Here is a 23736-nt window from a genome sequence, read left to right on the forward strand (position 1 = left end):
CACAGCATGAGTCTCAGCAGACAAAGCTCTTTTAAAGTTACCCATTTTACATACAAAATGTGTGTTTGTAAAGGCAGAGGGGCAAAAACAGGCCATTCCATTCAAAGGGATGCCAGAGACAGGGTGGAAAATGGTCATTAAACATAAAATGTTTTACACAAATGTTATTGGCATAAAATCTAAATCAATTATAAGTACATTTCAGGATAAAAGTACAACCCATTTAAAAGCAAAAGCATCAAACAAACATTTTTCACATACTGACACACTGGTGGTACATCATGTACGCTTCTCCAGTAATGAGCAAAGCTTCAAGAGTGCGCAGTTTAGATTAAATGAGTGTTATTATCTTTTGCATGAGCATGAAAGCTGTGGAGGGGGATGAGCAGGTGCGCTGAGCTGTGATGAGCCTTGGGGACGCAACCTTCTCAAAAACTCCCTGAGATCTGGACATGCCCAGCTCTCAGCCCTCCTCTTAACCAACAGAACCTAATCACAGGCCCAAGTCTTTCATGATAAGAGCACATAGCAGAGCAGGGTGAGGGGAGGACACTTGCATCTTTTGATTTAAGAGAGGGAGAAAATTCTGCACTGAAAGGAAAAAATACCAGGCCTTTGATGATCCAGCAAACCTAGTCAATACATAAGAGTATCGACACTGGTGTGGGAACGGAACAGGATGGAGAGAGAGAGAGAGAATAATGTGGACAGGGAATGAAAGGCTGGGAGATGTGGGACTGGACACATGTGAATGCAACAACAAAAAAAGGTAATGAGATCTGGTGCACAACTGAAGCCAAGTACATGTAAAGGGACATGGAGGGCTACGTAAAGCTCTCCAAAAGAGGACTTTTTTCTGTGACCTCTAAATCTGGAGGGAGAGAAAGGGAATGGCTAAAAACAGCAGTATGTCTCGGCCTCAGATGACATGCCAATGGACATACAACTGGCAAAAGCTGCATCTGATTGGCTGTTTTTTGTTTATGTGTTAATTTCCTGGTGCACAGATTTGTATCAGTCTGCCAGGAAACAATGCTGTCAATAGGTACCAAGTCGATATAATAAGTAATTCTAAGAAAGATCAAGGCGCTGGATTTGGCCAATTTTGTATCTACCTGACAGGGCAGAGAAGAATGCAGCATCCTCTTCCTCATCGTGTGAAGAAGAGCCGCCAACATCTCCGGTGTGGTCCCACTCTAGAGGGATGGAATCCACGCTGACGGGGGTTTCACGGCCTGAGCGCTCCTGAGGCAGTGATAACAAGCACATGGAGGGCTGGCTGGAGGCAGGGGTGCTCTTCTTCTCACTGGACCGCTCACCATCAAAGATGTCTGGCTGCTCCTGCAGTGGTTTCAGAGAGAAAACACCATCATTCAAGTCTCTTATGCTCATTTATTTGATCAAAAACAGATTGAAAAACAGTTGATTTTGTGGAAACCAGCTTTTATTTGAAATGGTAATCTTGTGAACTGTAACATCATACATGTCTTTACTTTGATAAATTTAATGCATTCTTGCTGAAAAAAAGCATAAATTTCTTATCTTATTGACCCCTAACATTTAAATGATAATACAGCACAAACACACTTCTCAAGGAAACTATTTCACAAAAAGACTCAAACATGTCAAAATATGTTAGGGGCCACTGTATAGAGGATGAAAAGAAAAGTGAATGTGAATAATACCAGACGGAGGCTGGTGAGGCGCTGGTGGAATCGGGCCACTCTGCCAAACACCTCTTGACAGTACGTGTGCAGTTCCTCCAACTCATCTTCTATCACAACGGCATCTAAAGGACAGCTCCTCTGAATCAGACCCTCCCCAAACACGATCAGAGCATCGATCTTATTGGTGTTCAGAGTGATCTCCTTCTTAAAACTCTGGAGGGGGAGAGTAATATAGTTCAATTAAATTCACCTAAATTTTACATTTGGTTTATTCATTTGTTCTCATCTACGGACTGATTAAATGACTGAATTTAAATGAAACGCTGATGATTAACCTTGAGCTGTTTCATTTTGTCTTGAAGATGGATCTCTGAGAAGTGCTCCATGTTGGTCAGCTGGAGGTCAATCTCAGTCAGCCAGACAAGAAGGCTCTCGCGAGTTCCCTCAAACTCCTCTCTCTGGCTTGTAAAATGCTAAATGAAGTTGGGAGAGGTTTGTATAAGCACCCAGGGAAATATAAACGCATAGATAACATAAAAAAGTGTGTCAGTGTCCTCACCCTGAGTCTGCGCAGTATTGCAGCCACTCTCCTCTGGAGTGCGTCCCAGCGCTGGTTCCCCTGATGCACCATGGTCCTGAGACTGCTGGCAGCATCGGTGCGGTTCTCCCGCGCCAGTCGCCTGTACTGGTTATTAATGATCTCCAGCTGGGGCAGGCTCTCATGTACCTGCCTTTGGGAACCCTAAAACGAGAAACCAAACACTTCTATGACCATAAAAACTAACAGGTGTGTTTTAAACATTAGAAACCTTTCACAATATGATTTTGAATGACTAAACATTCAGTAAATGAGAAACTGCAGACATCCAACACATGATTGCTTGAGGAATCTGTTATTCTCCTAATAACTGATCGTGTTTCTAAAACAGCAGGATTAAACATTTGACATTCACTAAATGATGCATATATACTGCATATATATATATATATTTCTTATTTGAGCCTTTTGTTGGAATCAAACCTCATATTTCTGGAGTTCCTCTTTGGCGTCGGTGTACAGGACGTCTGATGAATTGGGTTCGGCAGCGGAGCGCTCAGCTACGTTCAACCAGTCCTCGAACGAAGAATAATCCTCCTGAAATTTACACCACAGTCTCCAAGTCTCCTCAATCCTGCAAAAGTGATTAAAAACAAGTAGTCTTTTATTTAAATTTATATTTAAGCAAAACATAAAATAACAATTTAATATTTTATTTAAAATGTTGTAATTACTATAAATTTATCTTACATTATTAAAAAGTATAAAATTTGAATTCTTCCAATGCAACAAGAATCTAAAGTTCTGAAGTATATTGTAATAGTGTTTAGTTACTCTGATATGTACAAAAAAATACAATATATAAACTTAAGTTGTGATTTCACACTATTCTGAAAACCATTTTCCATTTTAAAAAAATTCCATTTTCAAACTTTGATTTTAATTGATTTTTAAAATTATTTTTAAAAACAAATCCCTTAAATAAATAAAACATAAGAGGATGTAGATCAGATTGTCCTTTATTACAAAAACAACATAAACTGAAGAAAGAATATTTTTTTCCCCAAAAAATTTACTAAAACATACATCCAAACGTCGAAGATCCGACGGCGCATCAGTTAGTGTGGGGGCACCCGTCAGCATCAGTGTCGTATTAAAAAGAACAACTTTTATCAAGCCAATAGAACATTTACAGCTATCCCAGACTGAGTAGGTGTGAGTCTAAGTGTGAACTGAGATTTCCTTCCCATAAAGGGATGCAACAGATTGACTAAGTATCTGTAAGCAGTGATAGAGTTTAGAGTCATCTGGGTAAATGGCCATACTTGTACCTCAGCCTCCTTTCCAGAGACATGGAGCAGATATTTCTCCAGCGCTGGTCCAAGCGTTGTGTGGTGTGCTGGATGGAGTCATTCTCTCCGTCGCTGCTGCAGGCGTCCTCATCGTGCAGAAGCACGTCACACAGGGTGAGCACAGACGTCACCCTCTCGGTGTGCACCTCAATGTCACGCTGGAGGTCCTAAACACGCACATGTTTACAATTTTTCACCTGTTTATGCATTTAATATAAAAATCTGTTTAATTATAATCAACAATCTGCCAGTCCCACAAGACAAAATTCACATTCAATAAATATTATCTGAAAACAAGCCTTGTTGATATTTACGATTAATAGTTGTTTCTAAGTGTTGTGATGTGTTGACATCTGCACCACGAAAAAAAAAAAATGTATATAATAAAAAAATATTGAAATATGCATTGTTTAAGGATATTTAGATACTATTTCTACTGATTGAACCAGGATCTTGTATTATGTATTTTTAAGATCTCTTGATTTGCTGACCTGTTGCTCGGCCAGTCTCTTCTGGATCTCATCAGTATGGCAGATACTGTAGTGAATGGGTTTGGCCAGCTCAGCCTCAATGCGAGTGAGCCAAGAGCGAAGGTTATTCATGTTCTTATCCAACTGCTGTACTGTCACCAGGGTTTCGGTCAGCTTTTTCACCCTTAGAGAGATAGAGGCAGCAGCATATTCTTTTAGAATCCAGAGCATTTTTAAAAAGATCATTTTGGAAAAAGTTGTAATACCATAAACAACCTTGAACGTTTTGATGAAAACCTGATTGCGTCCAAAAGTCCTACATAATCTCTCCAGTAGATAAAAAAATAAGTATTTTCTGTGAAAACAAACATTGCGTGCCATATTCTGTTAAGAAGAAAAAGTACTAACCCTATTATAAATCAGCCAAATAAATGTTTTCTTTGGTATCTGAGACTGTGTAGTTTGGCAGGAACCTAGTAATACAATCATGTCAAAGTTCAGCACGCTCCACTTGCCGCAAAACATGACTAGAAAAAGGTCTGATAACCCCAGGTCAGATCACCGTGAAACACAGACAAAGGTTGTTTGTCCCATAGGGATTAGATAGAACCATTTAAGTGTGACAGTGTGAAGCTTCTGGTTACGCTGTTTGAGTGACCGCGTGACCTCTCAAACTGTCTGAACAGCCATACCTGCAGATGGCCGGCGGTGATTATAGCGTGCCTGAGTACATACTGTCCATTTAGCCCCATTGTGCCCCTGTTCATAAGAGCTAATATGAGGTGACAGACCATTGCCCCCCACAACCCCCTCCACCCAATCTGAGCTATACAGAGGGACTAGAGAAGCCTGAACATGCCATATGGCAAAGCCGAAACAAACTACACTAGTGAGGGCTACGTTAATTCCCCCTTGCTTCCAGTATTAGCACCATCTGGCTGCTCCAGAGCACGTCACACCGCAGGACTGACCAATTACATAAGCGGTTGTTGAGGTCACAAACAATTTGAGAGGTATGTTCTTTTCGGTTTGCTTAGGACCACCACATGATTCATACACTCAGTATGTACAAATGAGCATTTTACTGGTTCTGTAGATAATGCTTCTTTGGCAGCACTGTCCGCTTGCTCATTACCAGAGATGCACGAGTGGGCAGAATACTCCAACTTAAATTTATTTCATTTCAGTCAGTTGCAATTTTCCAATTAACGATTACGAGAGCATATGTGCCAGCTGTGGTAACCATCCACAGCACTGAAGATCATATCAAATGCTGAAGGAATTATATAACACTGTGTATATTTTAGTATCAGTGTAATAACATCAGTGTTATTTTAGTATTATTTATATACAATTATAGTATTTATTTATGTTGAATTGGCTTTTATTAGATTTCATTTTTTCATTTTAATTTTTTTAAGTTTGTTTTAAGCAATTTTGTTACGTGCTTGTGTGTGTGTGTGTGTGTTTTAAATGTACTTTTATTTAAGTTTTAGTGATCTTAATACTACAACTTTTATTCCTTTCCTTTTTTTTGGATGCATTACAAAATGGAATATATGTTTTTTTCCAAGCATCAAGATTTATTTCACGTAATTTGTTGTTTAAGCACTGATCCCATTCCGATTGCCATTTATTTTTTGTTTATGCATTTAATGTTGGTTTCAGATCTGTGAAAGATATAGAGCATTTTACTGGTTCTGTAGATCAGTGGTTCCCAAACTTTTGTCCATGAAGCCCCACCTTCCTCACATACCGGTATAAGAAAACCTGAGCTGAGAGTCCACGTATAGAACCAAAGGAAGTACTGTAATTATTAACTGGTTGATCACAACAGCCTCACATGTAAAGTTTAAAGCGCTTTAAGTCAGTCTGGATAAAAGCATCTGTTAAATGCCTCAAACATTAATGTAAATGTGTAATCAAGAGCTTTGTTATCACCAAAAGGACGAAATGAAGAATAAATGCACAAATTATTGAATGAATCAATCAATCCTTGAATGGAAACCAGAAATGAAAGGCTTTCAAACAAACAAAGAGCTTTGATCACTGGGAGATCACTGGGACAACGATCAGCCATTAATCAATCGAGCAATAGCAAACACCAGGCCGAAATTGATTCAAGTATAGCAATTATTCGACACACGCTTTTTTTTTTTTTTTCAACACAGTTCAGTGTAGCTCATTTGTTTTTTGCTCACCTGGTCTCAATGTGGTCAAACAGGTGCTGCCAGCGGTCGTTGACATCGCGTAAGGCCCCGTGGATCTCTGCCTCCTTAGCCTTGTCGCTGGCCAATAGGAGCTGCTCGCCCAGCTGCTTGAGGTGGCTCTTGTTCTCGCTGAAGAGGTTAATCTCCTCCATGCAGTCCTGAAGTGAGAGGTACACAATGAACACTGGCCTTTCATGTGCTTTAGTCATTAACACATCCACCCCAAACAAAACCCACTAACTGCACTTTGTCTCTGGATGGGTCTGACAGCTGTCAAAACTATATTCCTTCTCTCAGCATGGGACCTCTTTAAAAGAGGGGAACAATTATTCACACTGACCCCCTCAGCCGCCCAGATCCTTTTCACTTTCTCCACTGCTTTTAAGGGTTCACCTGTTTGTTTAGTCCGGCCTGACTCACTTTGATCAGAAGGCGTCTGGTTGTCATCACCAGTTACACAATATATGTACGCTATACAGTATGTAGAATTCAGAAACCCTTGTTATTAGTGACACCGGTGGCCGTTGAGTGAACTGCAGTCAATGCCCTGATATACTCACGGCAAAAATCTCTCTCTCTCTTTTTTGTAAATGTACTTTCCTCTTAATAACGTAATAATAAACACACAACAAAAAATTACAGCGGTGAGAAAAAAAAATCTGATCACAGTGATGTGGATATGTTTGCACAAGCTCTGCGATTTCATGTCGACTTATGATGATTATAAAGTATATTTGAAACTATATAGATCTGGTTATGCGAGATAGTTTGAATTAATCTCTTTTCTTTGCATGACACATTGACTACAGAATATCTCTTTTGGCATATAATCCTGAACATTGTACAAGCATTCGGTTCATGTGTCAGTACGGAAGAGAGGCTTTCGGGAGCGCGCATAAACGTCACATCCTTTTGATTTTACCGGAAAAAACATCCCGAGTCTTTCACATATAAATCAGTCTACAGACATGGGCAATCTAGGAAGTCGGGGAAGGTTTTGTTGAAGTTTCGTTACAAGCTGTTCACACATTGGCAATAACAAAGCGATTAATACATGAAAATTCACACATTAACTTCATCAAAAAATGTTTTTAAATAAATGAGATGTTAACTGAAAAGTATCTTATTTCAGCTTGTTGCCTAGGAAAAATTGTTAATTTAGTCGATAAACTCGATGTACTAAAATAACTAAACAAAAATGAACAAAAAACTTTATAGACCTATTTTTAGACAAATGCCAAAAATGTCCCTAACTATTATAATTATAGCATCTCACTGATACAAAATACATCAGTAACTGCACTAGAAAGAGACAATGGCCACCTTTCTGAAAACCTCAATGGTAAACTATGCGCTAATGACCGCAGAGTGCTTGACGTGGCACTGTTTGATGGTGAGAGAGAAACTGCACATATAAGGCCATTGTTGTGTATGAACAAAGAGGTAAACAAATGAACCAACAGTTATGCGGTACAGAACTCTGCCCTCAGTTTTATAGTACATGCAGTAAGCTAGATTAGCACTAATCTTTAGTATTTTTTAAATAATGTACATTTGTAACATATTTTAGTAAAAATGAACAAATGCTACAGTATGAGTGGATCAAATGTAGCCTCTGTGAAATGTAAAATCTGTGGGGCCTCCCTTGGGAACGCTTAAGCGTGCTGTTCATTTGAGACCGTTTTAATCCTTCATAGATACTCTAAATAGCATATACCATATAATACCATATTACTGACCTACTTAAGCTCCTTACATATGTACAACAGAAACTCACCATGGCAAAGGCACATAGAAACAGATCCATGTTTCAGCATTTGAGGTTATATAACCACAAACAACAAATAGTCAATCAATTTGATATATTAACACATAGCATTTACAAAATGATTGATTTCAAGGGACAGTTCACACAAAAATGAAAATTATGTCCTCATTTAATCACCCTCGTTTCAAACTTGTAAGACTATTTCTTTCTGCTGAACACAAAAGGAGAAATTATGTCTTTTATCCCCTTTTCAATGCAGTTACAATGATTGGGCTCTGGAGCTTCAAAGCGGACACAAAAGCAAAATCTAACTATCATAAAAGTGGTTCATATGATTTCCTCCTTAATTTTCTTTATACAGAATAAAGTGTTCAGAATATTCATTCGAATTTTCACTATTCAACTTTTGTGTCGCATGAAAAAAGTACACTACCGTTCAAAAGTTTGGGGAAGCAAGATTTTTTTTTAAGAATTTAATAATTTTATTCAGTAAGGATGCATTACACTGATTAAATTACAAAAGATTTCTATTTCAAATAAATGCTGTTCTTTTTAACTTTCTATCCATCAAAGAATGATGATAATAAGAAAAGTTTCCAAATGAGCACCAAATCATCATATTAGTAATAATAGCTGCTGAAAATTCAACTTTGCCAATTATACTAATATCCCTGTAATAATCAACAACAATAATAATCAGAATAATTTACAGTATTCTAAAAAAAAAAAAAAACGTCACAAAAAGAATGTGAAACACATACCGTATGTAGGTTACATAATTTTAAATATATTTTAAAGATAATAATTTAAGTTTATTTTACACATTTTCAGCCTTATTGTATCGCATGTCGCCGTTTTCTTCAATATTGTGCAGCCCTAGTGTAAATAAATAATAAAAAGTAAATAATGCCTAAAGACTTATAATGAATTTTCATCACTTTAAGGTAATAAAATCAATGACAGGAAATCATCTCTACCTTTTTAAGTTTCTCCACCATTTCCTCAATACTAAGGTTTTCACCCCTGTGTGCCACTTTTTTCTCCATCCGTGTCAGCCAATCACAAAGCTCCTTGTTTTTATCATTGAAGATGATCCAGGCGTTCAGGCGATCAGCTATTTCCTGTTTGCGTAGTGACACCTACACACAAGAGGAAGGTTAAAATGCTTCAGTAGGACAAAAATACAGCCTAAAAGAACATTTTCTTACAGTAAGTAAAGACATGTTTAAAAGTCGTGGATTTCAACACTGTTAATGACAACAATTGATTTCATTTTGAAACAAAAGCACATGGCCCACTCTTAAACTCTAGAGAAAGTACAGAAGAACTTGCACTTTCTGCTCTCGAACTGATAGACCGGTTCACTACCCTAATTCATGTGCGGATAAAGACTTCAAAACAACTCTGTACAAAGGTGTAAGGTTACAGCTATGAATTTATTATTTAAAAGCTGTCCATCTGAAAGGTTTTTAACCAAAAAAAACCCACTCATCTCATGCTGTGAGATTGATTACAGGACTGTTAGGCAAAGAGTACAGCAAAGGCCCGCTAGCTTTTACTGCTTTCTGTCAGTAAGGGTCTAGTCTATTAGTATGAACTAACACCAAGACACACTAGGGGACAAGGGCACCACTTTGTAGTTCCTCTTTTGCTCGTGTAATTCCTAGATCGCCATGGCTTACAAGCAGCCTTTGACAAATGTAGCATGGAAAATGCTTTCTTGCTTTTTAAGTGAAGGCTATCCATTTTCCTTAAACCATTATTCCACACTTTGAACTATAAGAGAAAGTGATGAGTTTTCCTTCTTAATACAAATATTAATCATTAGGTTAAAAGAAAGGGACAGTGAGATAAATTGGCTACTTCTATTCAAGGTCGTGTTGTCAAACATAATTCATGGATTTCCTTGGGCTCACAAACCTAAGTGACTTACTATAAACATATGCAACGGCAAATAAAAGCCCTCCTTCCAGAAAAACAAAGCAAGGTCTAGCTTTGCCATCTGTCATTTATTCCAGGGAATGTTTCCACCTGCAACCTGTTGGCAACAGACACTGACGAACACGTAGACTGACCTCATTGGCTGTGTCCTGGCTTCCGGCCAGAGTTTTTAAAAAAACACGACTGAAAACTCAAACAGCAACTCCACAAACTGAAAAACGGTTCATTAAACAAGGCTCCCTGCGTAATGTGGTGAGAAGTCCAAGGGTTGGATATAGGCCATGCAATGATCTGTCCTAAATGTGGCCTTTCTGTTTTTAATTGCTCAGGCTGTTTACAGTTACAAGAGCAGCTCCATTCAAACGTCAGCGGGCCATTCAGCTACTTTACTAAATAACGGCAGGCTGGACACCTGCGCTAGACAGATAATCGAAAAAAAAAAAGTCCTCAATCAGCCTGGGAAAAAAAAAAAAACTTAAAAAGTGAGCTACATATGTAATGCGTATTGACGTGTGCGTTAGAATAGATTTGCACTACTCAAGGGTATTATTTTATTTTATAACCATAATTACATGAGCTTAACTTATGTAATTATAGTTAATACGTTGTAATGATATTAAAGGGATCAGTCACCCAGAAATTAAAACTCGTAATTTATCAAACCCGAATCACTTTCGTTCCTCTGTGGAGCAGAACATGTAAATTTTTGAGGACTATCCTGGATAATAATATTTCAATATAATGAAATTAAAGGAGGACTGGAGCTGTCAAGCCCCCAAAAACTGGTCCATGTGACTGATGTGCGACATTTCAAGTCTTCTGAAGTCATACGATAGCTTTGTTTGAGTAAAAGGTATTCATTTAAGGCATTATTTGCACACACAAAAATGGTGTACAGAAGTGTACTGATTGATTTATTGCTCATGAACCAGAATGAGATCAACTCTTAATGGCTTAATGATCCAATTGGAGTGGTAAAATCCCAATGGACGAAGATAATTCCAAGTATTCTGAAACTGAATAGCATGAGTCATACTGTACTTTCATAAATTTAAATAAACTACTTTCATGACACTTTTATGCTGATTTTGTGTCCCTTTGAAGCTTGAATTGGCTTGAATGTGCTTCCATTCCTATTTGTAATTGCATGGAAAACTTATGATTAAACATTTCTCCTAATGTGTTTCACAGAATGTTTTGACCAACATGTGGAGCAAATGAAACAGGTGAAACATATTTTCATGTCAGAAACATTTAGGTGTTCTGGACATCTTGTGGCTCCTTCTGATGAGAAAACTTTTATCATTAATATAAATCTAGATCAATTCATGCACATTCTTATTTTCCCTCTCTTTTCCCTGTGCCATGCGGCACTGTGAAATTCCCCCCACTTCCAGGGGTGAATCATTGTGTGCCTTTCAATGCTGCCTGGACAACAGCTTCTCTTTCCCTCCTACTCTCACACTCTCTTTCTCTCCTCCCAAACTCAAACACTCACTCACCTTCAAGCACAGTTCTTCCCATTGGCTGTGAAGCTCTTCCACCTGTCCCTGAAGAAGCGCGGTGTCTCCGGGCAGCACGTACTGGGACACGTCTGCCTTCATGGTGCTCAGCTCTTTCAGTCCTCCAGCCCAAATCTGCAGCGAGTCCTCGTATTCCTGCATAACACGGCAACCAACAAGTTAAACTCCCCTCCTCTGCCGCACGCTAACCCTAGCCCTCTCTCTGTCCCTGTCATTAGCGCACGGGATTAAGGCCCGCTGGATGGGACGGGGGAGGGTTGGAGGCGGAGAGGGGGAGGTGGGAGGGAGAGTGGGGGGAGGGCAGAGCACCCATAACAGCATGGAAAGGGGTGATGGGGTAAAGGCCAAACATGTTAAGGACACTTATTTTCTTTTGTTTGTCAGTTTCACCCACCTCCATTAAAAGACAATCAGAGCTTAATCAACAAGAAATCAAATCAGACTCAGCAGACGGTTATTAACACATTTCTAAAGCAACATGATTATATCAACAGGTGTTTTTTTTTCTTTTCTTTAACAAAGACCTTGGAAATAGATTCAGTGTATTAAAATACAGGAGATTTAAGTACTTTGAGGGTATGTTTACACGACGACGATGAATGGTTGAACGTAGTCAAAATGATCTCAGTTCACACGGATCTGTGATAATGACTAAAGAGGCTGTATAATGCATGCCAGGCCAGTAGTTGGCGATGTCACTTTGTCAAGAAACGCACCGCAAACACACAACACGCATGCGTGAACATGTAATACACGCATGCGCATGATGTCACCGTTTTCACAAATTCATGTTTTTGTTGTTTAAAAAAAGCGTTTTCAAAAGCTTGCGTTTTCAGGCCTCCAAAACGCCGTTGTCAAGTAAATAAACGGCCAAGACGCATACAAAGTTTTTCGTTTTCAGTTGAAAACGGTGTCGTGTAAACATACCCTTATAGTCATCAATGCCAAATAGGAATTGTAAACAGTCTCTGCCAATTGACGACTCATTTCCCATGTAATAGCGTAAAAGCTTGGCACTGGCACAATTCATGCAGCAGGTTTCCAAAGCTTGGAGTGATCTGTATACTGTACGCTTAAAGGAGGTGCCAAAAAATAAACGCAAGCAATGTAGAGGCCTGTACCTTTAATGTTAGCTGACTTAACACTGTAGAGTAGGACCCAAAAGTCTGTGAACATTAGTGAACTGCTTCTATTTTTTTTTTTTAATGATACATTACACAGTATGTAGTTTAATTGCATATTAGATAGCAATTTGTGAAAGCAAGGTGTATATTAAAATATACTACTGTTGCATAAGAAACATTTACAAAATATTACAACTTTTGAACGGTAATGTTATATGAATTTCAGAATGTCTTAGTATTTGGTTTGTCAAATACTTTATCAAATACTTTCAAATACTTTAATCCCCTTTTGCTTTATTAACTTTACAAGTTTATGTAAATCCAGCATGACTTGAGATGATCTGATGAAGAACATCTGTACAATACCATCTCAAACTAGCCTACATTTGAAACACGGAACTGTTAAATATTTCTTTATTTTGTCATTGAAACTTTTCCTTGAAAAAATTAAATTTCCTAAATGTTTAGGAGTTCACTGTTATCACTGTCAGATGCATACATTACCTTAGTGAGTTGCTCATGTGTCTTTAGATCTTCTAGCTTCTCTGGCAGCGGACTCTTTAATCTTGCTTTTATCTCTTCTAGTTTGAGAGCACAATCAGCCAGTCCAGTTTCACAGAGCTTCCAGTTCTGCAAAGAAACAGCAAAACATCATATTATTTTAGATTTAAAGGAATCTTCCAGGATCAATACAATCTTAAGCTTTACCAACAGTATGTGCGAATAATTATTAATGTGTTAATAATTTCGACTCGTCTCGTATGTTGATCCTAGAGTTTAAAAATACTGTTTATAAGTTGTTTTACCATGTTGATTATGAGAGTCACTGGTGTGCTTGTACTTTGTGTCTGTCTGCCACTGTTTTATCTCATATCAGATCTCAGATCAGTGAAGAGGGATTTCCCTTTCACATGGGGGATACACCATCCCCCCGTCTATTGTGAGCACATGCACACATACACACACTTCTACCCACATCACTCTCTAAACCCCTCTCACTTTTGGCAGTCAAAACAATGATGTCATCATTCCGAAAGAGATGAGCCAATCAGAGTTGGTTATGAGTGGGTGTGACTCTGGTGTTATTTAAAATGTCTGAACTTTTCCACCCCACTGCTTACATATGGGGAATGTCAAAGTTATTTCTTCAGAGGTTCTCCAGGGTGCAAATAAAGCTGAAAGGATTACAGTCATCTGCATGTTCACCTGTCATCAACAGTCCACATGACAATTTATGTTGTTTGTACAACTGTAACTGCAATGCATTATGTTCTGAAGCCTTCATGATCTTCCATTATTGTGGTTTTGAAAATTAAGTCAAATTTATTCGAAGTATTTTATTTAATAGCAATTCTATTTCAGGTCTTAGGGCATTATGGGATTGTTTGTGAACAATGACAGATGATCCATGTAGACACCGAACTGCACAGTGGCTTAGGAGCCGTGGTTTTCACGTTCTGTGTGATATGGCCCAGCTGCCTCGTTTATGGATTATGGCGAGATTACTGCTGATCTCTCTTCCTCAAAATGAAGCACTTTGTTAGTGAAACGCTCAGTAGATATGGTATGTAGGTCAATTGCGGCTAAGACCCCCACGATAACTTTGCTCTGTCCATACAAAAAAAAAAAAAAAAAAAAATTCAACAAGACAATGGTGTCAGCACTAATCAGATTGATCCAAGTTATGTTTATGTTTTAATAAGCAGGCTAATTTTTGTTTTGACATTCTAGTGACATTTGACCCCTGGACAGTCAAAAACATTCAAAAGAGTTTCGCGTTTACCAAAAAGTCGCACAAAAAAAAAATGAAATAAAAGATTAAAGCAACAATCCCAAAAAATGTAATACCCATACAATAAAATGAAAATATCAACTACCAATATGTAAAAAAAACTAAAAAAAACAAGGTAAATCCCTACATACTGTAATGTAAAGCATTGGTACCGATATATTGTGAATTTGTCTTTTAGTGTGGACAGACAAATTATTTGTCAATGGAAACTTTCACAACACAGTCAAAGACACCTAAAGACACTAGGGGTGTAACGGTACAGTAACAGTTTGGTATATTTTTGGTACGGCAGGGAAAAAACAAAAACAAAAATTTATTAAACAGGTTAGGGTGCTATTGTAGTTGGGGGAAGTGATTTGAAGTGTGTTAAATTCAATGAGTTAAAAGCAGGTTAGAATCATTGCAGTCCCATTCTAAACACCTCCGTCTATTTTATGTGCATGCACGCACCGGCACTGGTTTATTGAAGTCTGCAAACTTGCTGTCAGGATAATTATTACCAGGCAAGTATGCAACAATGGAAAACGCATCTCAAACGCATTAAACAACATGGTCAGTAGGGCCATTTAGATTTAAATAAATAAATAAATAATTTAGTTTGAAGTTCTGATTTAGTTTCAAGTCCATCATTATTTTTTTAGATGTGTTCGCAACACCAATGTACATTATATCGATATAAACTATATTGTCCCATCCGAGGCAGGAAACACAGAGTTTAAAGTTGCGTTCTACATACCAGCGTGTGTAAAGGCCATTGCACACTGAGTCCGAAAATTTCGTATGCGTTTTTTCGTATTCGTGATTCGGTGGCTCTGAATTGTCAAAGCACCATTCAAACACCATTCAAACTGCTTGTTACGGATGCGAAAAAAGCAGAAAATCGAACCCGTTTCGATTTTTTTTATGACGGACGAAAGTTTCGGAGGCAGTGTGCAAGCGTGAATGACATAACATGAGGTCGTATTTATTTTTTAACGTGCGAAAATTTCGGATGCGAATTTCGGACTCAGTGTGCAATGGCCTTAAGACTTTAAGAGCTTTTTTAAAGCCTGCAAAAATAAAATGAATACCGTATTGGTATTCAACCATATCCTAAACCATAAAATGACTGTAAAAATGGCGATTTAAACAATGATACAGCTCAAATAATACAAGTTTTGTAAAATTAAAAACCTCACATTTCAGCCTTTAAAACATTTTTAAGAAAAGGGATGTCAAAATGATCAATTATTATATACATTCATTTCAAAATATGATTATATATATATTATATTCTAGATACTTTATTCTACCATTTTTGAATGCACATTAGCTTCTTATCGATCCACTGGTTAACATTTACAACACTGTGTGTTAAAACATGGGTCAATCTTCGCATTGGTCTAAACAAAAACGGTTGACGCGCTGAATGAAAATGCAATTTCACTCTTCACGAGTTTTCAAGTACGATATAAACATCGTCATAATTCATCAACAGCAGATCAAAGCAATCGCTTAGCACAAATGTGGACTATTCAGTGATTGTGAACTGCCAATTCCACCCCTATAAAACGGTCTGGGAGATGTGAGAATTGGGTCACATACATGAGTTATGGTGTCTGCGAGAGCCTTTCTTTTCTCCACAAGGCCACAGCTTCGCTCCCACGTCTCCATGAGGGCACCCAGTTCAGACTGCAGGCATGTCTGCGTATGTGCATCTGTTAAGGGAAGGATCTGTCTGCCTGCCACCACAGTCTGGCTGTAGAGTTCTTCATGAAGCTGTAGTTGCTCCTCAGTCCACTGTGGGAAACAGAGCATGTAAAATATACAGTATATGATATGCAGAAGCTATCTGCACCCGAACTGGCATTCAATGTATGCAGTTGTAAAGACAAAGTCTCATCACTAAATTACCTCAAAGTCCTTTATAGAGCACTGGAGCTGCTGTAAGCTGCACAGCGCCAGTCCTGCCGGTGGCAGAAGTTCTTCGATGTGTCTGATTAACTTTGAAAGTTTCCTCGAGCCTGCCTCATAGAGCTGCCAATGTCCCATAAGCCCCTCCAGATATTTCCCATGCTGCTGGAACCTCTGCTGTGTCCCCTGCCAACGTGTCTTTAGCTGGGTAAGCCTCAAGATCAGATGACTCCTGCTCACAGTGGAATTTGTCACATTTTCAAGATTCGCTAAAGGTAAATCGAGCCGCAAGTTATCATAGGCTAGTGAAGAACATTAACTTGGGTTAAAAGGGTTTGGTTCACTTAAAAGTTAATATTCTGTCATCAACTACTCGCACTCATGTGGTTTCAAATACATTTCTTTTTTGGTCTTCAATTGAAGATATTTTCAATGAAACCACAGAGAGGTTTCTGTCGCTCCATTGAAAGTCCATTCATCTAAAACATTGATGCTTCAAAAAGTTCATTCAAACATTGTAAAGTTAAATCGTATGAATCGCTCATAATATAAAGGAATCACGTCTCTTCATAAGACTTGGATTGAACGGTGCGATTCATATGGATTATTTTTGCAGTCTCTTTTGAACTGTGAAAGTTTTGTGGGTTGGACTCTCAGGTTTCATTCAAAATATCTTCATTTGTGTTTCGAAGATAAATGAAAGTCGTATGTATTTGGAACAACATGAAATTGAGTGAAATAACCCTAAAAGTTGTGGTTTTATCGGAGAATCATTTTTGAAAAGAGACCATAGATGTTGCAACAGATGAGCAACGAAGATGATAATATCATAAAAAGAACTGCAATTCCACTGGCCATTAGCTTTGCCACTCATCTGAAAAACGAACTAACCACATTTATGTGCCTCTCTACATGACATTTGTTCTTGCAATCAAAAACCAAACCTGAAAAACATCTTGAATGCAACTGTCCATGAGTTTCATGTGAAGCAGCACTTATCGGCTGAAAAGAAAAGTTATTTCATGCTGATAGCACATGCAGTTTCATTTCCTGAGTGCGAGCCAGCTTGTTCCAGTGCTGAGCTCAAAGGAGCTCTTCCACACCACATAACTCAGAGAGTTATGGCCCCAGCTGAAGGCCGTGGAGAAAAAAAATAAAAAAACAGTTGGACAACCTTGGTTTTAATTACTCATCAGGTGACATCCAGATCAGAACAAATTATTACACCACATTCTTTGATTTCTTATCCATGGCAGAGTCCCACACTGGAGGTTAGTAAGACAATTCTGAGGTTACTGATTTTTATAGTAGGGAATTAATTATTCAGTGCAGTGCTATAAAAGCTCACCTGTCCTCATTCTGACTGCTCTCCAGGAAGCGTAAAGCCTCATTGATCATGGCATCCTGTAGCTGCTGGCTGATGATGACCTCCACTTTCAGCCTCTGGAAAATGGATTACTATGAGTAGATGAGCTCTGTACAACCATTTTTTTAAAAAGTACTCTATTACAAACAGTTCATGCTGCTCTTACTAAAAAATAAATAAATGGAATGAAGTAAAAAAAAAAAAAAAAGCCAATCAAATAACATTCAATATTGACTGTTTATATTAATAATATTCCCAAATTAATCAGAATATAACAATATTTAAATGTTAATCAGAATATGGTACAATTCTAATTATGTATGGGTCATGTAAACACCATTTCAAATTATATAAAATCATTAGGTCAATATTCTGGTTTCTACAAATCATTAGCATTTGCTTTCATAAATTCTTTATCATGTAAAATCCTTATTCGGAATGTCCACTGCAATGGAATATTCATTTATATGAACACATGTCTAAGTGCAAGATATTGTGTGTTAGAAATGGAAATTCTGTGTATTCTAATTGAAAAAAAAAAAATACCGTTCAAAAGTTCGTCGGTAAGACTTTTTAATGTATTTGATAAAAGTCCCTTATGTTCACCAAGGCTGCATTTATTTGATCAAAATTATACAGTAAAAACAGTAATATTGTGAAATATTACAATTTAAGATAACTGTTTTCAATGTTTGATTGATATATTTAAAATGTAATTTATTCATGAGATGGCAAAGCTGAATTTTCAGCATCATTACCCCAGTCTTCAGTGTCACATGATTTCCCTCAGAAATCATTCTAATATGCTGATTTGGTGCTCAAGAAACATTCTTATTATTAACAATGTTAAAAACAGTTGTGCAGCATAATGTGTTTGTGGAAACTGATGCATTTTTTTCAGGATTGTTTGACGAATAGTACATTCACAAAAACATTTTAAATGTCCTTACTGTAATTTTTTTATCAACTGACTGCATCCTTTTCATCCAAAAAGAAAAGAGAAAAGGAAATGCACCAATAGCTCTCTAATTTATGCTAATGTTCTTACTGACCCCAAATCTTACTGACAAAAAAACTCTGAAAAGTAATGTCCCCCCTTAATAAAGACCTTCAACAATATGGATTAAATGTAATATGGTGTGCATGTTTATATGGTCATTGTAAAGCAACAGTATTAGCATAATGGAACTGAATAATAGAAAATAATCTTCTAATGGATTTAACTGTATATTCATTACCTGATACGCAGCTAGCTGCTCTCTTACAGTAGCATAGTTTCCAGACGTCTGATTGGATAAACCAGCCTCGATTTTGTCCAGGAGCTCCATCCAGCACTGGCACTTCTGTTGGAAGTTTTGAGCACCCAGTAGCTCTCCATTCATCTTCCTACAGATAGAGATGTGCATTGGCATTCACCAGACAAAAGGGCTGATACAGTTACAGTTAATGTTAGGGTGTTTGTTTAGGGGGGAAAAGTAATAGTTCACCCAAACATGAAAATTCACCCTCAAGTCATTTCCCTTTCCCCCCCATTGAACACAACAGGAGAGTTTTTGAAAGGGTTTGAAACAACCCGAAGGCGAGGAAAATGTCAGAATTTGCACGTGTAGGTGCACTAGCCCTTTAATAAGATGTAATGTCCATATGGACAGATGCATAAAGCTTTTTTTTTTATATATATTTCAGGGCTAAACCAAAAAGTTTGAGAACTGAATGGCATTAGTGCAGTGAAGTTTCACTTGCCTGTGTCTATCTGTAGCCTGAGAGAAGACCTGAACCCACTCTGTGTTGAGGGTCAGCAACCTCTCTTCCTCCGAAGAGCTTAAGGAGAGTCGGAGTTTCTTTTGATTCAGAGCAGCAAGGTTAGGGTTCAGCCCACTCAGATCTAACAGAACCATCTTTAAAACAGGAAATAAAAGGAACAACATTTACATAAAAAAATCAAACTATAACCTTTTAGTTCGCTCTGAAACACAAAGAGGGGGATGAAAAGAAAATGAACGAACATAACCTCAAGAAATGCCACAGATTCACCTTTAGTCTTTCCATGCTTGTAGTGGCAGAGTTCATAATGCTTTCAATGTTTTTAAGTTGTTGCTCCATTGATTTCAAATCAGTGCTGAAACGGCAGTGCTCCTCTAGCTCCTCCTATGGACCGAGAACAGCACAACACTTTGTCATCATGTTTGCCATCGGTGTGCAGATCAGTCAGATTAATTTTACGTAATGTTGTATTTAGTCATTTAAAAGATCTAAACTTGTCGTCCTCACCTGAACTTGTGCCCCAATCTCAGAAAGCGCCTTGCCAAGATGCACATGGTCACGTGATAGCAACCTGGTTTCTGATTTGATTAGCGAAACTGACTGGGGTTTCATCTGCCCAATGAGAAGCTTTGAAGCCTCCAGGACTTTTCCCACACTGCTTTGTAAGGCCGCCATGTCTTTCTCCAAAGTCTGTGAAAGACGAGCCACACAGGACATGACATAATTTGTCATCTCATAAATTTGTTTTCTTAATGATTAAACTAGCTTTCAAAATTTTGGGGCCAGTCAGATTTCTAATACGTTTATTCAGAAAGCATTAAATTGACAGTATAAAAAGACAGTAAAAACATTTATAACATTAAAAAAATATATTGCTCTTTTAAAATGTTCTATTCAATGCAGTTTCCACGAAAATATTTGAGCAGTAAATCAGCATACAAGAATGATTTCTAAAGGACCATGTGACACTGAAGACTGGAGTGAAATAAATTCTCAAGAATATTTTGTTGTACGCTGCATATTTTCCTTTAATGCTTTTTTTAATATGTTCAATGTTTTATTGTACAGCACTTTGGTTCAACTCTATTGCTTTTAAATGTGCTATAGAAATATATTAATCATTTTGACTTGACTTACTTATCTAGGAAGCCACTTTAACTATTTTTGGTAGTTAAGATGGAATTGGTAGAGGTTAGCATCTATTTAATTACAAGAACTTCTGGCATCTATTAAAAACATTACAATTAAATAACTCGAGAAAGATTTAATTGAGGAGTAGCCTATATGCAGACAGTGAGGGAGATGCATGTCATGAAAACAAAAACACACCAATTAGGGCTCTGGATAGATAATTTCACAGAAAAAAAAAACAGAAAAAAAAAAACAGGACACCAATGATTAAATAAGAATGAAATAAGAACTGATAAATAAAGAATTGATACATAATTCAATGTTCTTTTGTGTTAAACATTTTTGTTAAGAGTAGCGCAGGTCTCATTGATATTTTTAGTCCACTGAGAAAAGCTCCAGCTCAGATCTCAATGTTCCTTCTTTTCAAAACCACAACTGAACTGAAGTACCGCAGACTCATCTGCAGGACTCAACAATTTAGCACTTAACAAGCACATGCTGAAATTGATGATTTTTTTCTTTTTCAGATTTGTTTTTCACTGTGAAAAACACAGTGAAACTTGCTTTGCAAAATATGTTATTTTCTTAAAGGTCGAAAAATGTAATTTAAATTTAAACTTATTTAAGGTTTGTTGTTTCCACCCCCCCCCCCCCCCCCCCCTTTTGTTGGCCATTAAGCTGTGTACTTTTGTAACTAACCTATTGTATTTTGCTTGATTTCTTGTCTGCAGTGGGCTCTCACCTGACATTAGTATGCATTTTCAGTCATTTTTATGGAATCGAGGCCAATAATCGAATTAGAGTTTAAATCTAAAATGACTTACTCATTTAACTATTAATATTTTTTCCGGGGGGGTAAGTGCGATCATACAGCATCTCTCTCTCTCCGATTACACTGGAGAGGTGTATGGAATGAATTTGTAAAGAATATCCAGATACAATCCGAACGGGAAACTGTGTGAAAGGGGCCTAGCTACTATAAATTACTCACACTGATGCTCTGCATCCTGCTGTTAAGAAGCTCTACAGTGTTTTCTTCTCTGTCTGAAGAACTCATTAGCTCTTCAAGCCTATTCCAGTGCTGATTTAGAAGAACGCAGCACTCTCCTGTGAGACGCTCGTATTCCAGCCAGAGCCGCAATTCATTCTGGGCCATTAGTAAATCTGCATGCACATCTTCAATCACTGATAGATGTCTGAAAACAAACAAAACAGACATTAATACCCACATAGGGCCAGACAAACACAACCTAAAAATCAAACATGTTCTGTCCTCTCTTTGCATCACAACTCCTTTTAGTGAATCAGTTTGTTTGCATGATTCATTATTCAACTAAACCATCAGACTCATCTGATAACTTATACAGCTTCCGGAAAAAAAAATATGTTGACAATATTGCCAATTTGGTGCCATTTCAAAGTGCAATTTCAGATTAAACGGCGAATATAAAGTAGACGGACTGGAAAGTAAAATTGCTTACCGAGTTCTCTCCTTCTCGAGATGATCGGACAGCCGGTTAGATCCGCAAGGCTTGAGTTTGTCTCTTAAGTCAGTTAAGTTGTTCCAGGTCTCTGATCGCTTCAGCTCCCTTTCAAGTTCCTGTCAGGAAGTATGCATGATATCATATTCATAACACAGCTCCTGTAACACTGATGGCAATGTTGAATATTTATATTATTTGTACTCCCATGTTGGGAGAATACAGTTTATAATGTTAACTTCACAATTTACAAATACAACATTTACTGTACAATATTTTTTCCAACGGAATTATTTTGTCAGACTGTTTACTCACTTGCAAATGCTCCACATGAGTTCGGTTCTGCTCAGATGAGAACACAGGAACTCTGCACAGCTCCAGTCTGTAGGCCACGCTGGTTGTTTGCAGTTCTGCTGCACTCATTTCAGATTCAAAGTGAGCCCACTTATCCTTGATTGGCTGCAAATCTAGCCTAAGAGCATTTATCTAAGAAAAAAAAAAAACACACACATTCTGCTAGGAAAAACATTTCTTTGGCCAATCAAAAATAATGAATGAACTCTGTCTGGACACATTTGAAGTTGTTATAAAACACAAATCAACCGAATTCTTATATTTATGAGGAAAGTATTATGCTTCTTAACAACTGTATTTCCTGAGTAACCGCACAAAGTGGAAAAAAAGAATAAAGAAAAAAACATGTACACACTGCAACAATTTGGAGGGACAACCGCATTTAAACGAGCGACTGAATCATACACATTTATTATGTGTTTGTATAAAATACAGAAGTCTCTCCTGATCATGCAGTGTTTGGCACAGTGATTTCGCAACATTTCTGGCATCTCATGGCTGTTAACAAGACACATGGATGCCGATGCAAGTGCTATTAGTGTTACTGATAAAATATTATAATATAAAATAAAAAAAAGGAAAATATAAAATATATATTTTTCATAAAATAAATAAAAATATGAATAAATACCAAATACTTTTTAAAATAAATAACAAATACCATTTACAGGAGCGTTTTTTGCTGCCTTTAAACATACATGGCATAAAGTGTAGCTGCAGTATATACGGTTTCAAAGTGTGGGGTCACTAACATTTTTGTATTGTTTCAAGGAAAAACAGTCTATTATGCTCATCTAGGCTGCATTTAGTTTATCAAAAATATTACAATTTACTTAAAAATGTAATTTATGATGGCAAAACTGAATTTTCAGCATCATTACTCCAGTCTTCAGTGTCACATGATTCTTCAAAACCATTCTAACATGCTGATTTGCTGCTCAAGAAACTTTTAATCATTGTTGATAACCAGTTGAGCTGCTTACTCTTTTTGTGGAAATGATGACACACAGATCAATGTAATGCATCCTTGCTGAATGCAATCTTACTGACCCCAAACTTTCGAAAGGTATAAGGCCAATGTTCACAAATTTACTGATGGGTGTAAGAACTTGCCTGTCGACTCAAAGCTTGGCAGTCCTGGATTGCTGAATTCACCTGCTTTGAGAATGCTTGATCTCCAGGATGTTCACCATCATGCAGCCCGAACAGGTGAAGAGCTCCCAAACCCTTCAGCTCAGAGGACTTCACCTGCAGCCTTTCCTCGGTCTCCTGGAATGAAGCAGTGTCAGAGTTTCCTGATATCTCTCACTCCCCTTTTTCAAAAGCAAGTCATTTCACTCTCACACCCAAAAACAACATTTG

At 37.6% G+C, this 23736-nt stretch overlaps 1 protein-coding gene across 6 annotated transcripts in view; it reads right to left on the reverse strand.

Moving 5' to 3' along the window:
• Nucleotides 1–23736, reverse strand: part of syne2a (spectrin repeat containing, nuclear envelope 2a) — an 89328-nt gene that overhangs the window by 5622 nt on the left and 59970 nt on the right. For 5 of the 6 annotated variants that reach the window (XM_079583881.1, XM_079583877.1, XM_079583878.1 and 2 more), the window contains 22 exons: nucleotides 23488–23643; nucleotides 22336–22506; nucleotides 22021–22139; nucleotides 21531–21735; nucleotides 19916–20098; nucleotides 19679–19792; nucleotides 19388–19542; nucleotides 18883–19030; nucleotides 17627–17721; nucleotides 16279–16510; nucleotides 15970–16164; nucleotides 13098–13223; nucleotides 11449–11604; nucleotides 8983–9144; nucleotides 6229–6395; nucleotides 4049–4211; nucleotides 3537–3724; nucleotides 2689–2839; nucleotides 2227–2409; nucleotides 2003–2140; nucleotides 1686–1880; nucleotides 1116–1341 (listed from right to left, as the gene is read on the reverse strand). In XM_079583881.1, the coding sequence (XP_079440007.1) occupies nucleotides 1116–1341; nucleotides 1686–1880; nucleotides 2003–2140; nucleotides 2227–2409; nucleotides 2689–2839; nucleotides 3537–3724; nucleotides 4049–4211; nucleotides 6229–6395; nucleotides 8983–9144; nucleotides 11449–11604; nucleotides 13098–13223; nucleotides 15970–16164; nucleotides 16279–16510; nucleotides 17627–17721; nucleotides 18883–19030; nucleotides 19388–19542; nucleotides 19679–19792; nucleotides 19916–20098; nucleotides 21531–21735; nucleotides 22021–22139; nucleotides 22336–22506; nucleotides 23488–23643 (3628 nt within the window). The remainder of the gene's footprint in view (nucleotides 1–1115; nucleotides 1342–1685; nucleotides 1881–2002; nucleotides 2141–2226; nucleotides 2410–2688; nucleotides 2840–3536; nucleotides 3725–4048; nucleotides 4212–6228; nucleotides 6396–8982; nucleotides 9145–11448; nucleotides 11605–13097; nucleotides 13224–15969; nucleotides 16165–16278; nucleotides 16511–17626; nucleotides 17722–18882; nucleotides 19031–19387; nucleotides 19543–19678; nucleotides 19793–19915; nucleotides 20099–21530; nucleotides 21736–22020; nucleotides 22140–22335; nucleotides 22507–23487; nucleotides 23644–23736) is intronic. The other variant, XM_079583879.1, reaches the window with a different exon arrangement.

This window comes from Phoxinus phoxinus (genome assembly GCF_949152265.1).
Source record: "Phoxinus phoxinus genome assembly, chromosome: 16".
NCBI lineage: Eukaryota > Metazoa > Chordata > Actinopteri > Cypriniformes > Leuciscidae > Phoxinus > Phoxinus phoxinus.